Source organism: Chanodichthys erythropterus, chromosome 7 (genome assembly GCF_024489055.1).
Source record: "Chanodichthys erythropterus isolate Z2021 chromosome 7, ASM2448905v1, whole genome shotgun sequence".
In the NCBI taxonomy this organism is placed as follows: domain Eukaryota; kingdom Metazoa; phylum Chordata; class Actinopteri; order Cypriniformes; family Xenocyprididae; genus Chanodichthys; species Chanodichthys erythropterus.
This window is the reverse complement of record NC_090227.1, coordinates 2,576,247-2,592,562: the sequence shown is the minus strand read 5'-3', so window position 1 is coordinate 2,592,562 and position 16,316 is coordinate 2,576,247. Positions and strand designations below refer to the sequence as shown.

At 36.8% G+C, this 16,316-nt stretch overlaps 1 protein-coding gene across 3 annotated transcripts in view; it reads left to right on the top strand.

Annotated features, from left to right (window-relative positions):
• Positions 1–633: 633 nt before the first annotated feature.
• ppp1r37 (protein phosphatase 1, regulatory subunit 37) overlaps positions 634–16,316 on the top strand; it is a 59,239-nt gene continuing 43,556 nt past the window's right edge. For 2 of the 3 annotated variants that reach the window (XM_067389596.1, XM_067389595.1), the window contains exon 1: positions 634–2,153. In XM_067389596.1, the coding sequence (XP_067245697.1) occupies positions 1,496–2,153 (658 nt within the window). In that variant the 5' untranslated portion in view covers positions 634–1,495. The remainder of the gene's footprint in view (positions 2,154–16,316) is intronic. The other variant, XM_067389597.1, reaches the window with a different exon arrangement.

Here is a 16,316-nt window from a genome sequence, read left to right as displayed (position 1 = left end):
CAAAAAATTCAACAGCAATAATAGAATTATAAACAATAAACAAAAACAGTAAACAAAAACAATACATAATTAATAATAAAAAAAAAAACAATGGAAAGGGGGGGGGGGGGGGGACAATGAGCCAGAGGTAATATAACTTAACGTTAATATTAATTAATACTGAAAAAAGGAGAAAAAGGTCCCTTTATTTTTATTTTTCTTCCTTATACATCATTAAAAAGGCATACATGTTATACCTTGTGCACAACGAACTGGACTTTAGGGCTTTGAGATTGCTGGAAGAGGAGATAGTGGCCAAATAACATTTCAAGTCTTGACAAAAAATAATAAAAATAATTATCTCAGAAAAATATAAATTTTTTCTCTCTAACGCGTCATAAACCATCCAACGTGACAGCTGTTTGCAAACGATCAAATGTCAGCTGATTCGTTAATATATTTTTATAGTGATTTATTATAAATGCTAATCTAAATAAATTACAAAAGCTGTTGCTGCGAATGAAAATCTGCCAAAGAAACAAAACACACCAGCAACTCTGTAGTTTTATCGGGAACACTTCCTCGTAAACAAACGCTGGAGTTGAAGCGCTGAAAGTGCGGCAGCTGAAATCTCCGATGCGTTTCCAGCCGGGGTGATGACGTATCTCCGAACAGTCAACACAGACGCGCACAGTCGGTCCGGACTGAAGCTACAACGGGGCCGATATTTCTCTCTTTTTCTGCTGTCTGTGCGCTTTGGCGATGTGAAAAACATCATTCATACACGGCGGCCGGAATAGAGTGTTTACACGGCGCAAACGAGTCCGTTCGTGGCGGTTTTGGGGCATGAGAGCGCGCTCCGGAGTGTGACGCCTGTGTTTATTCGCGTTCACTGCGACACGGAAAGTGACAGTGCAGGATTCCTCGTCTTGACAGCTTAAAGACACGACTGGAGCGTCAAACATTTAGATTATTGGCCTAAGGAGTCTGTTTTACTACTTTATTGGTGTTGGTGTAGAACAGCAGGCCGGTGGAGAAAGCCTGATCATCATCACCATAATCTTCATCACCCCTCGGCTTGTTTATAGTTGCTTTAAATGCATCTTTCAGTGCTTAACTTAGTTTTCAACGCGAATTTACAGTATTAATAGTGGACAAGGACATTAATAACACAATGTTTGCTGATAGTGTGCATGTGAGACTCTTTTAATGCGGCTAAAACTGATTGTGAAAGATGTTGTAGGTGTCTACAACGTGGATTGGAGCACTTAATATTAAAAACACAGTGATTTTCCTGATGCAACCCTTAAAAATCAATACCACAGCGACGTATGAATGAAGCGAGGTGCGTGAATAGATACAGGCACTTCTATGATGTGAACTTTTGGTTAGTGATGCACTCACTAAGCTTATTTTCTCCATAAGTTTGAGAGGATTGAGCTGCATTGAAGGGAACTTGTATCGTTTTTAGGGTGTGACAGGCAGTGGCGTGCTCCAGCTCCCTGGAAATGAGAAAATGAATTGCGAGGATCAAGCTGGAGATTTGTGCAATGCTATAGATTTGTGTAATGTGCCTGATAACACTATATCACATGAAATCCTTCCTCGTGACGGCCTCCTGCTGATGGATGGAGACCAAGGGGAACGGGACGCTGCTGTCCTGGCCAGGTTAAAAGACATCCATTTGAAGGATGATGATTCCACAGAGCTCAAAGCACCGCATAGTCAAAACAATGGATCCATCGCGGTGTCGGCCGACCCTGTTAATGGTTCTGCCGGTGACCTGAACAAGTTTGAGGAACCGCCGGTGACCAACTGTTCTGTTGGAGATGCTGGTAATGAAGCAGGTGATTATGATGATGATAGTGAGATGGATATCGGTGTGGATTTAAGTCTGGATGAAAATGGCATTTTAGAGTTCGAGCCAACCCAGACTCAAACTGAGGAAAGTGCCTCTCTTTGCGATAACTCTCTAATATCAGAAACTGTCATAGAACTGCATTCGCAGACTCCTTCTGAGGAGCGTAGCGTCGACGTGCCCTCGGAGACGGTCTCCACGGCTGCCACACCGGGCGAGGGAGTTGGGATTAAGCATGGGTCAAAAAGGGTGACCTTTCCATCAGACGAGGACATCGTCTCTGGTGCGGTCGAGCCGAAGGACCCTTGGAGACACGGTAAGTGGACCTTTACGCCTTGTTCAGACTGTCAGTCCAAATCCCATTTCTGTGCCTGTCTGATTGGAATCTGAGCAAGTGTGAACGGCGTATGTGGTTTGAAATCTCATTTCTTTGCTAGTCGGCCTGGTCCATGTGCCTAATAAAGCGAGATTGTCCGTGCTGCAGAACTCGAGATCCATTGGACTCTGCTACACATTGTCATATTGTAGGACAACATTGCAAATATGGATGCACGAAATATTGGTATTGATAAATGTTCATTTTTCATGTTATTTATATGTTAAAGCCGATAAATAATGGATTATTTCCTTCAGATCTGCACTATTCATCATGATGGTTTTAAATGGCTTGAAATATGATTGAAATCACTTCAGAAAGGAAGGAAAATACAGTTAAGTGCAACGTACAGCACAAGTCTGTTATATAGACAACATAAAGTTAGAGAAAACAATGAGAAAATTGTAATTGTGTGCTTGGGACATGGCTTTTAATGTTGAAACTTTTGTTTTTGTAATCATGCTCTCAAAAATGATATAACAATTTGGATTTAGATTTATTGGCTAATAAATCGGTTATCGGCTTTCAAATATCGGTAATATATCAGTTATCGGCCAAAAATGTCATATCGGTGCATCCATAATTGCAAACCCCTCCATGTTGTAGGCCTACCGACACAACATCATTGCCATTGAAACCAACAGATATTTTTTTAGAAAATCAAAAGAGCGCCACGGTACACACACATCGGATCGGACAGTCAATTATTTATAACAGATTACAATCGGATACACAAATAATCAGATTTGGACAGTGTGAATGTAGTGTTGCGTTTTTTGGGCTGTTGAGTTCAAAAATATTGAGTAGCATCTCAAATCCAGAGCTCTTCTCCTGCAGCTTGCATTGTTGTGACCGATATGTTCATTTTTAATGTTATCGTTATCGGCCTAAAAAGAAAATTTGGCCGATTTATATTAAAGCCGATAAATAATGGATTATTTCCTTCAGCTGAGAAACTTCAGATGCGCACTGTTCACCATGATGGTTTTGAATTGCATGAAATATGATTGAAATCACTTCAAAAAGCAAAATACAGTTAAGTGCAACTTACAGCACAAATCTGTCATATAGACAACATAAAATTAGAGAGAAAAAAAAAGAGAAAATTGTAATTGTGTGTTTGGGACATGGCTTTTAATGGTGAAATGTTTGTCTTTGTAATCATGCTCTCAAAAATTATATAAAAATTTGGATTTAGATTTATCGGCCAATAAATCGGTTATCGGCTTTCAAATATCGGTAATACATCGGCCAAAATTGTCATGTCGGTGCAAACCCCTCCATGTTGTAGGCCTACCAAAACAACATCATTGCCATTGAAACTAACAGATATTTTTTAGAAAATCAAAAGAGCGCCACGGTACACAGACATCGGATCGGACAGTCAATTATTTATAACAGATTCCAATCGGATACACAAATAATCGGATTTGGACAGTGTGAATGTAGCGTTGCGTTTTTTTGGGCTGTTGAGTTCAAAAATATTGAGTTGCATCTCAAATCCAGAGCTCTTCTCCTGCTGCTTGCATTGTTGTGACCGATATGTTCATTTTTCATGTTATCGTTATCGGCCTAAAAAGAAAATTTGAAAGAAAATGTGCAGTCTGTCATATAGGCTACATAAAATTATAAGGAGAGCATTATAATTGTGTGCTTGGGACATGGCTTTTAATGGTGATTATCGGCCAATATATCTGCTATCGGCTTTCAAATATCGGTTCTCAGAATCGGCCAAAATTTTCATACCAATGCATCCATAATTGTAAACCCCTCCATATTGTCGGCCTACCAACCCATTATCATTGCCATTGAAACAACAAATATTTTCAGAAAAACAAAAAAGCTCCACCGTACACTTACATCGGATCGGAACGGTTGTGATACACAGTGCGGACAATCAATCATTTAGAACAGATTCCAATCGGATACACACACAAATTGGATTTGGACAGTGTGAATGTAGCTTTGCAGTTCTCTCAAAATATTGAGTTGCATGATCTCAAATCCAGAGCTCATCTCCTGCGGCTTGCGCTGTTGTTCCACTCTAAATGGTTTGCGTAATTGTGTTCGGACTGCTTAGTTGAAGCCAAGGCTTTGAACATGGCTTCTGTTACCTGTTATGCTCTGAGGATGGTGGCTTTTTCCTGAAAGACTCGGTGATCCAAGTGACATTTGATCCGTAAGTCCTCCAGGGTCATTCAACGGCTCCATAACAACCTTTTGCGCTCCGTCTGAGCCTCAGGCAGCTGTCTCACAGATATGGAGAAAGCTCTCTAACTCTTCCAGACGGTGTTGCGTAAAGCACGTTCAGAGATATCAGCATCTTGTAGACAGAGAGTACCGGTTCAATGTTCTGTTTGATTGGCTGCCGTGTGTCTGATGTTTTTGAGCCAGCAAAAATATAACAGCCTCGTTCTTTGCTTTCTAGGCCAAAGGTTTTGAGGTGTGTCTCTGTTTACCCTGCAGGGAATCTCCTTTGCGTATTGCACTGGTCAAGGTGTTGTGTGCGCTGCTTGTGTCTGTGGAAGCTCAACAATTGAAACAACAAAGCCGTCGAGACACAATAAACGCAATATTTTGTCTGACAGCTGCTGTTTGTATACTTTAGTAGTGTCGCATTATAAAGGCAGTTGGAAAATTCAACATATTTTAAAAAATATTTGTTGTTGTATGTAGTTTAGCCTAGTTTTGATGTTATTGTTTCCAATCTACTTCAAACTCAATTTAGTCATCTTTAGAAGTCTGTCAAAGGACACTTGACTTGAGCTTCATTTATTAATAACAGACATTAAATAACGGTGAACACATGTCATTGGTTTACATTCAAATATGAATACAGGCTGCATAAAATCTGAACCTTTTATATTGTAACAATTTAAAAATGCATCAGTAACAGTTTACAAAAACAATAATGTGCTAACATCATGAACAATAATTTTGCAGTATTAATCTTGGTTAATGCTAATTTCAGCTATATATAGACCCCTTCAATTTTGTAAACATTGCAATGTTTCCTGGTGGGGCTTAGCTGGAGGCAAAAAGAGACGCTGGACTCAATGTTGAAAAGCGTAAGCTAGCATGTTTTAGGAGGGATTTATTAAACATAGATGCAGAAGAAGGTTCAGAACTGTCCGAATATGTACAGTCACTGACTTTGCGGGACCGTGACAGCTATTTTTGTAAATTAACTTAAGTTTTGGATATTTCCTAGACAACATATGAATTACTTTCGGGTGGTTCGGGTAATTTTGTAAAGGCTTATTGTCTAATATAACCTAACTTTGGTCTAACTATGATTATGGCTAGCAATGTGGATTATTTTAAGAGACCATTCAAAGGATGGCACACACATCTATCGCTGTATGTTTGTTTAACATTTAAGCTAGCTAGTGCGCTGAAAGTTGCCGACTTTTCACCTATAAAACAGACACTTGCTGATTTATACTAGATAAAACCAACACACCATTACATATGCATCGATTATTTTACCAGATATGAAGTGTGCACTGCAAACACGAGTATTATTCATGATCGTCTCCGTCCAGTCTGTACGCCGTATTGCATTCAACCACAATGATCTTTTTGATTTCTGTGAAGGAATGTCTGCTGGGATCTGGTAAAACTTTAGTTTTGAACCAAAAGTGCTGTTCCTTCTATTCTGGCAGACAAAAACACAAGACAACGACATTTTAAAGTCAAAACCTCAAACTTTTAGCGCGCCCGCTATTAGTTCTTATTTATGTTTTGCCTCCAGCTAGAGCGGTGACGTCACAGTGACGTAGGCGATTAAGGGGTCTATACTGACACATTTTTAACATTTCCACCTTATTTTTGTACTATGAAACAAACATTAAAGATAGTATTCATTTACGTTAACCAACATTGATAAATGCTGTAAAAATGGTTTGTTGTTAGTACATGATACTTGTATATCGGCCGATTATATTTTCATTTTTTCATGTTATCATTATCGGCCCAATAAGAAAATTTGGCCGATATATAAATAATGGATTATTTCCTTCAGCTGCGACACTTCAGATGCACACTTTATGGTTTTGAATTGCTTGAAATATGATTGAAATCATTTCAATAATTAAAATTGTGACAGACTTGCGCTGTACGTTGCACACTTAGACAACATAAAATTAGAGGAAAAAAAAGAGAAAATTATGTGCATGGCTTTTAATGGTGAGACTTTTGTTTTTGTAATAATGCTCTCAAAAATTATATATTTTGCATTTAGATTTATTGGCCAATATATCTGTTATCGGCTTTCAAATGTAAAGAATTATCGGTTATCAGTATTTGCAGATATCTTCATATCAGTGCATCCCTACATGGTACATAATGCAACTTTAACCTAGTTGCAAAGTGTTACATGTACATTATTCATCGTTTTAAAGATCATTAGTTATGTTTACTAAATTAAAAATGCATTGTCTTATTTGATGTCAGCAGTGTACATTTTAAAGGATCCAGTTATCCCAGGCTGTTTGTGGTAATAGCCTGTAATGTTTAGGTATCTGATTAGCTAGCACAAAGGTTGGTTAATTTCCAAGTAATGTTGTCCGTGGAGAGTTCCAGCGATCCCAATCCTGCTCCGCCACTATTGTGACTTTGAGCAGGGCACAGTGTACTTCAGCAGGGCTGTCCTTGCAAATATTGTTCTTAGAGCAGCTAGGGTGAATTGCAGTGGAGTAACTGAGTAACTAGTTAGTTTAATTACTCGTGTGCGTAAACCCTGATCCCATTAAAGCTGATCTTAGAATGATGGCTTTTATATCACAGGTGTTGGCAGGTCTTATTTCACAGTTGCACATTGTTCTCTTTGTTGTTTAGGTATGAGGAAGTACTTTAAGTCACCTGACTGTACTGTACATTCTATAATTTCCTTATATTCTGAGGTTGAACTTCCCACTTTTGTAGCTTGGTTTCCTACACCCTTTCCTCTGACCCAGAGTTTTGGTCTCAGGGAAACACTACAGTGTTTGTGTGTTTCCTATCAGTGACTTCATGAGAGAGCCAGTGGATCTGAAAGCAAGCTGTTTATTCTTTTATTTGGTTGTGTTTATGATGATGACTTAGCAAAATTTAAAATATAATTATAATAATAAATAGAATAAAAAATTCTGATAAAAATAAACTTTATTTGTACTCTCCCGTTCAAAAGTTTGGGGTCTGTAAGATTTTTTTTTTTAATGTTTTTGTTTTTTTTATTTTCACCAAGGCTACATTTACTTGATCTAAAATACTATAATATTAATAAAATGTATTTAAAATGATTGTTACTGTTTCTATTTGAATTTTTTCAAATGCTTGTACTGCATATTTATTTATTTTTTGTGGAAACCATTTGAAATGGTTATATATAATATATCAGTGCTTCCCACAGGTTTGAAATATACTTGCGGTGGTGTCCAGGTGGAAAATCCTCCTGTTACCCACGGCACAAAAATTATCTACTACATGTGACAAACAACAAATAATGTGTGACTTTATTTAAAAAAAAATAATAATAAATAAATAAATAAAATAAAAATAATGGAACTTATTTTGATACAGGTTATGCTGTGTTTTGGGGGGGATATGGAGTAGGCTATTTTTTTTATCCATTTACACCATTTGTATGCATATGAATTATTACATTTTTATGTAATAAAAAAAAAAAAAAAAACACTTGATGATAATGATGATCAAAATTAAATTGTTTCTAGATATTTATCTAGGTTTTAGAGGCAGAATTCTGACATCTGCTGGTTAGAGAAATTTGTAGGAAATACATTTTTAGTGTAATTACCATATACATCCAGCAGGTGATTTGAGGTTGAAAAACAGCAGTCCACTAGAGAGTGCGCACGGACTTTGAAAGGGCCGTGTGCTGAACTGTGCACGAGATGGACCGGGACACGGAAAATGAAGTAGGCCTAAGTCCTATAGCCTACCCGCGGGCACGGCTTAAAGGTGCCCAAGAATGCTTTTTCACAAGATGTAATATAAGTCTAAGGTGTCTCCTGAATGTGTCTGTGAAGTTTCAGCTCAAAATACCCGATAGATTTTTTTTAATTAATTTTTTTTAACTGCCTATTTTGGGGCATCATTAACTATACACTGATTTTGGCAGTGCCGCCCCTTTAAATCGCCTGCTCCCTGCCACACGAGCTGTCGACTATATTACAGTGCATTTACAAAGTTCACACAGCTAATATAACCCTCAAATGGATCTTTACAAGATGTTCGTCATGCATGCTTCGAATTATGTGAGTAAAGTATTTTTGATGTTTACGTTTGATTCTGAATGAATTTGAGGCTGTGCTCTGTGGCTAACGGCTAATGCTACACTGTTGGAGAGATTTATAAAGAATGAAGTTGTGTTTATGAATTATACAGACTGCAAGTGTTTAAAAGTGAAAATGGCGACGGCTCTTGTCTCCGTGAATACAGTAAGAAACGATGGTAACTTTAACCACATTTAACAGTACATTAGCAACATGCTAATGAAACATTTAGAAAGACAATTAACAAATATCACTAAAAATATCATGCTATCATGGATCATGTCAGTTATTATTGCTCCATCTGCCATTTTTCGCTGTTGTTCTTGCTGGCTTACCTTGTTTGTGCACAGATCCAGACGTTAATACTGCCTTTCCTTGTGTAATGCCTTGAACATGAGCTGGCATATGCAAATATTGGGGGCGTACATATTAACGATCCCGAGTGTTACGTAACAGTCGGTGTTATGTTGAGATCCGCGTGTTTTCCGGAAGTCTTTTAAACAAATGAGATTTATATAAGAAGGAGGAAGCAATGGGGTTTGAAACTCAATGTATGTCTTTTCCATGTACTGAACTCTTGTTATTTAACTATGCCAATATAAAGTAAATTTTTGATTCCAGGGCACCTTTAAGACAACTTTTATTTTCTTTCACACACAGCACAGAGAAACATCTTTCTAATAAACCGACCAAACTGCCTGTCAAGTGAGCAAGCAAGCTTAAACTCTACAGTGCAACATTGATGCACCAAAAAATGAAATTAATTTAATAAAAAAAAAATATATATTTTTTACATTTAACATTAATTTACAGAATTGAATTAGAACAGAAATATGATCGAGTCAAACTGCAAAATGCCTGCAAAGTGCAGGGGAACATATATTCAAAACACAAGCCACAAATAATTAAATTAGATAACCCAGAGTGAACAATAAATAAATTAAAATTAAATAAATTATTAAAATAATGAAAGTATAGCCAGAATGGTCAACTTTATCTTTTTAACTGCAGAGACAATAAACGCTGAACTGGATTGGCAGTCTTTTTAGCTAAACATTCAAAAATCAAATTACATCCGGCTGAAATAGTTTGAAATCATTTGTAGCTACCCTACCTGATTGAGAGAGAAAAATCCAGTCTTTCACGCGATCTGCCTGTGTCCGTTTGAGTCTTTTTAAATAGCGCGCTATAGTCAGCTCATTGGCCGACAGAAGCGCCGCCGTGTTTGTCGTCGTTGAGTTCTAGGACATGAGCTGTTGGCACAACTTGAATCATACGTTTTTTGGATCATCTTTTACCATTTCAAAGTGCATCCAATTGTACACTTTATCCAAGACATTGTTGAAGATTTAATCCTTGCCGCAAAGATGCTCCTCTGCCGGTCACGGATGATGGAAGTGAAACTTAAATTGGTCACGGGGTGGTTGGATTTATTCACGCACATTAAAAATATTTATTAAAAGCTTATTTCTTTTCACATTTTTTTTTTATGGTATTAACATAATAGGCTGTATATTAACCTATTGGGAAAGAACCGGTATGTCTATGTAAAATCAATCAGATATTGAGCGCCCCCATATCTCTTCTCATAACACCTCTGCAAAGATTCGACTCTGAGATTGGTAGTCGAATCAGGCTCCTCTTATCGAAGATTCGAATCGTCGACTATTCAGGGTCACCCCTAAATCGATCTAATCTAACCGTGAATGTACCTGACAAAGTCATTATAGTGGAATAAAAACAACGCCTAGTCTTTTTCACTGCAACTTCAAAGGAAGCAAGACGATGTTCTCGAAACTAGCGCTGTCATACTGTTTGCTAGCCCGGCATAATGATATCAGCTTTGTTAATTTTAAAGTATTCTTGAAAGGGAGGTTTAACTTGTCAAAAGTTTTCTAGACCTCTGCGATTAACTTAGCGCAATGTTGTCTGCCATTTTAAGTGAGCGAGCCCTTAAATCAGAATGTATTCTGATTGGCTGTCAGTGTTTTATCCTTCAAGAGCTGTAAAAAATCATTCTGAAATTGAAACTTTATCTGTATCGTTATAACTGTGGTGCGGACAATGCTATTCTTTTATATTTAGAACGATATTTAGAACTATATATTTATCGTTATCTTTATCACAATACTGAAATCACGGTACAATATTATTGCGATACTTCAAGACATATGGTAAAAGGTTAACTGTTCATTAAAATGATAAATTTGGTATTAAATTGGGGTTGGAAATGAATAGGCTTGGACTTTATGTTGGTAACCCAATGCACAGGACAATGTTGATACCATGTATCAGAGGCGGCGTTGGATGTTGTATTAGTCGTTATATTTGATTATTAAAAAAGTAATTAAATGAGCAATCACGTCAACAGTGGACAGTTATTTTACAATCACACTAACCATTGCTTCTCATTCATTTGGTGAGGAACATGGCGTTTGCACACCCTGTCATGCTGTTGGCTATAAGCCACTGCTGTAGACACATATTGCAGTATTAAGGCTAACGAATAATCAAGTAATTGATTACTTGTTAATTTAAACAACAATCATGGGAATTTTTGTAAATTTGCTTTTGAATCTAGTCTTGTTCTGGGGGAGATTTGACACTTTTTAACACTTTCATTCAGGTCCTTTTTGATGTGTCTTGGCTGCAGGGGAAGGGCATGGCTGGCGTGGGTGTGTTTTTCTCCCTCTTGTGCCCCCTGTGACCGTGGCACTGCTGTGTGAATGACTTTGAGGTCCGCTGGTATGACGTGGTGTAAAGATCTATTTTGGAGCGTATCGCTCAGATGTTACTGACCCGTGGTGTCTCTGAGAGCTACAGCACAGCTCCAGGCCCCTCGTGCACATCTGACAGTGGGATAAAAAATCATTCATTCATTGAATGATACTTATTGCAGGAATACTTTGATCATGTTTGGAAAGCTCTGGAGCTTTAGCCTCTTAATAAAGTTTTTTTGCACCCAAAGTTTTATACTTTAATCTAGATTTAGTGGTGGTGTTGTTATTCGTATGATGTTTTATCATTTTAGGGCACCTAACAGGCTTGTTTCTGCCACTAAATAAAGCAAATAAAAAATTATTTGCAACTATTTATCTCACAATAATTGCAACTATTTATCTCACAATTTATCTCACAATTTTTTTCTTAGAATTGTGAGATATAAACTCACAATTCTGAGAAAAAAACGTTAGTCTTTTATCCCCTCACAATTGGACATTATAACACAATTGCGAGTTTATATCTCACAATTCTGACTTTATAAATCGCAGTTGTGAGTTTGGGTCAATGACGTGACAGGTTTTTTTTTTTTTGTCCAAAGGCCTTAATAATAATAAAAAACAGATATGACATCCAAAGTATGCAAAGCAGTACAACTATATCTCTTTTATCGAATCCAAAAGGATTTAATTATATTTTGCCACATATTAAGGTATTTTAAAGATTTTGAAGTGTCAAAAGATCATTCGGTTTAACCGTCCAAAGGCCAATACAGCCACTTCATTTGTGATTAAAATATCTTAAAATGTAATTAATGCATATTTTTCTTTTTTTTTATTCTGGCATGATTTAACAACATCATATATCAACATACTGCAAAATGGTATTACAATTATGTGTAGAAGTCGTTGCTTTGTTATAAGAAAGAAATTAATTTCATTGTCATTCGGAATAACCAATATAAAGGAACCATTTTGGATCAAGTCATGCGGACAATATCATGTGACAGGATGTGACATAATTCAGACACCTGCAAAGGACCACATGGTCGTGAAGCAAAGTAACTATCTAGCTAGCTAGATATCAGCCTGTTAGCATTGTTTGGAAATATCGTCATTCGGTATAACCAAATTTTTGTTTAAACCGGATGACTTTTTGTTGACAAATTTTGCCATCTTGTATAAAATGACAAAAGCAGTGTTAAGTGATTATAAAAACCACATAATCTCATTGTTAAGCCTTAATAAATCTTCAAAATTAATTATATCTTTATTGATTTTTTTTTTTTTTTTTTTTTACTCTTATTCATCAATGACCCGTTTACATCTTGTAATTGTGAGGGGAAAAAACAAAACAAAATCAGAATTGTGAAAGAAAAAGTCGCAATTACCTTCTTTTTTTTTTCATGGCGGAAACAAGCTTCCACACTAATCAGACAAATTTGTTCTTTCCGAACAAAGAAAAGGTGGCTGACAAGCCAATGAATTAAAGCATTTCCTCATCATTAATATGAACCCATTACATCCTTTTACCCACCCAAGTGATTGGCCTTCCTCTTTATAAAAGTCTGACTTTCATTGTCACTGCAAGTTTAGGGCAATAGCAATGATTTCAGAGAGGTAGGACGAATAGAAGATTGCTTTCATTTTTATTTTATGCTTTGTTGGTCTTTGAGTTATTGGGAGGCTTACAGAGGAGATTGTAATTCATGACTCAATCTCATTTGGTCTGTGGTATTTCAATTTTTGCTGAGTCTGAAACATTGGAGCTTTATTAAAGTTCTAGAACTTTTCAAGACATATCATCTTTATTGAGGGGTTGAACAGATTTCAGGTTTTTGCGTTGTTGTATTACGCTCACCTTATAAAGATCTTATAAAGAACTTTTTACCATGCCTTCTTTTATTTTTCTGCTACTTCTGGCTTTTTTTGATTGTCTCTCATTTAGTTCCATAATTTATCTAACTATTTTGCTCCTAATAAAGTTCTTGCAAAAGTTTTTGTTCTTGTTTATACAAGGCCATAACTGTGTCAGTGAAGAGCATGCTTGAGGTGAAATATGAGACGTGATGTGTGAAGAAAACAAACCACTGTTGGACATGGTTATTTGACAAATTAGTGTGTCTACAGGGCCAGAGTGCCCATAGTTAAAGAAACATTACCAAAACCAGCTTTTGTGGTGCGTTTTGTCTCATGCCTTCAGCTCAAAGGAAATGAACTTGGTGATGTCTAGGCTTGTTTGATGGAAAAGGAGGACACCAAGCAGTCTTGCTCAAGTGTGTGAGCGTTTCTGTCTGTATCCTGAGGGGCTTGATTCTGTCTGCTGACAGCACCTCACGTTAATTGCCAACATTTAACTTTTGTTTACATATCATCCTTATCAAACGGCAGTGCAGAGTTTAAATGAGCTGTCATTATCTTCGCTCTGAGACCAGTGCTTGCTGTGCTTTACAGTTTGAAGTTTGGGCAATCACACTCCAAGAATCTGTTTAAACTGAGACCTAATTATCGTCCTGCCTGAAGGATTCACATTTATAAACTTGTGTGTTGTGCCGTCTTGATTAGTGGTCGACCAATAGTGTTTTTTTTTTTTTTTTGATGGCCGATGCCAAAAATCATAATCACAATTATTTTGCTCAGTATTGAAATCATGATCTATTTAACATGATTATTCTGATATATCGAAGTCTTATTTCATATGAGTAATTTTAGATATCTGTAAAATTTCACAATTATCGATAGGCTTCAGCAAAAACTAATGCTAGGTTAACTAATGCAGCGTAAAAGGTCCTCAAAACAGTTACAGAAGACAACAAGTAAGCAGTCAGCAATATAACAAGAACTAATTACAAACAAAAAGACGAATAAATACAACAGAACAAAAATACAAATGAAATAAACAGTGCTTTAAAGGGTTAGTTCACTCGCCCTTATGTCATTCGAAACTTGTGAGACTTTCATTCATCTTCGGAATGCAAAATGAAGATACTTTTGACGAAATAAGAGAGATCTCGGTATATCGGTCATCCACTTGTTTTGATCTCTCAAATGTGTGAGGTAGGGTTGTGATGGTGAGAATTTTCCCAGCGGTTAATACGTTGTTTGCACATGACGTCACAGCAGCAGCGCGAATGAGTCTGGAGGGCAGGGAGTGATTTTTCTATATAGGAATCCTATCAAAAACTCAATTCTTATGTTTTGCGTTGTTTATGGATGCTCAAATCGATAAAATCGAGAACCCAGAAGGTGTTTATATCGTTTACATAACTTATACTGTGTTTTATAACTTAAATAGTTTTTTAACTTTAAAAGTTGTCGCCTTTTAATAGCGTTTTGCGTATGCTGATACTGAAATGAATATGGATACCTGCTTACCTTATTTGTTTTTGACTTGGTTAAATATCCACATTCTTCATGGTATCGTTTGCAGGGAAGAGAAGCTATTTTATCCCATTGAATGATAATTTGGTGTTTTCACTTCAGTTTTGTAGTATTCCGTTCACAGTGTTGTTCTGGTTACCATGAGAACAGTGTCATGCGCTGCTGCTTCAGCCATCATATGGTAGAAAATGGCCAAATAAATAAATGTTTAACAAGCTGACAGAAGTCGATTCAACAACAAAGACAACACTTTCAAAAACACTCAGCTATGTGATTATTTTGAGTAATAGGGAGTGGATTCAATCATTAACATTATTAGATTTGATATACGGCGTCTTCCCGTCACCTCCTCAATCTGCATCCCTTAGTGTGTTTTTACATGTAGAAAAGGCAAAAAATTGTATTATACCGTCCAGTTTTCCCCTGAACGATGATGTGAGCTCCTGTTGCAATTCTCGATTCAGCATAAATGACCTACAATGGCGACATTTTTCACAATCGCAACAGAAAATCAAAATACTGCTCTAACTTTACTAGCAGAAAGGCAGCGTGATGTAAACAAACCCAGACTAGAACTGAACGTGGCGTGACGGCAGCTTCACATCCTCTATATCTGCCTCCTCGATGGCAGGAAAGTCTTTCAATTCAGTGGAAAAGTCGCTCCTCTTCATAACATAAGGTTCATGTCCAACATATGTTGTGATTTTCTGTTTATACCTTTTTTAAACCAGCACAGAAATTATTTTTCTCCATCTCTTCCATTCTAATTTTCACTGCTTGCCCTCCACCGGTATTTCGCGCATCACCAGAACCACGTGATTGCAAACAACCTATTAACATGTAACAACACCGATAATACCGGGATTGAGGGATGGGGGGTTCCTTCTTTTGCACCTCGCTAATTTGAAAGCAAAAGTAAAATATGCACAGCTGCACAGGCATTTATAATGGTGCTGAGCAGAGCAAGCGTTTTCAGTTAATTCCTATGAAAGTTGAGCTTCCCTAGGAATGAACTGAAAACAGTCCGTGCCAGAAGACATGCACCATTATTAATGCCTTTGCGGCTATGCGTATTTTACTTTTGCTTTCAAATTAGCACCAATTTAGGGGCAACACTTGCTTGAATGTTGGGTGGTTATTCTTAATGAAAAACACAACAACTAGAAAAACACAACTAATCCTTTGCAGGTTCCCTATTAGCACTGGGTTTAAATACAAAATATTGGAGAAAAAAAAAATCCTAAAAGACGTAACCGGTGTTGCGGCTGTACGCCGGTAACACCACCAATACTGACTATTGCAGCAAGCCTAGCGTGAGGAAAATGCATGCTTTGTGTATTTAAATATAAAAATTGCGATCCTGATAAGATAAGTTTCTTAAAGTGGGCATTTTTAAGATGCAACAGAATGGAACGAAATGTTTTAAAACACATTTGCAATGACTGTCTGTGAATTGACTGAACTAAATGTAATATTTACTGATGTTTAATATTTACTTATTTAATATGTCTAATACATCTATAACATGTAAATAATGTCTCGCACAAAGCACTTTGAGGTTTGCACTTTACTTTAATGGCAACAAAAGCATTCTGATTCTGATTCTGACGTTAATTTTGCTACGAGTTTAAATCAGAAAATGTAGTAATTATGTGAAGAATTTCACAGAGAAATTGTTACTCTAAACATTAAACAATTCCAATATATTCAATGTCTAGGTTGTTTTA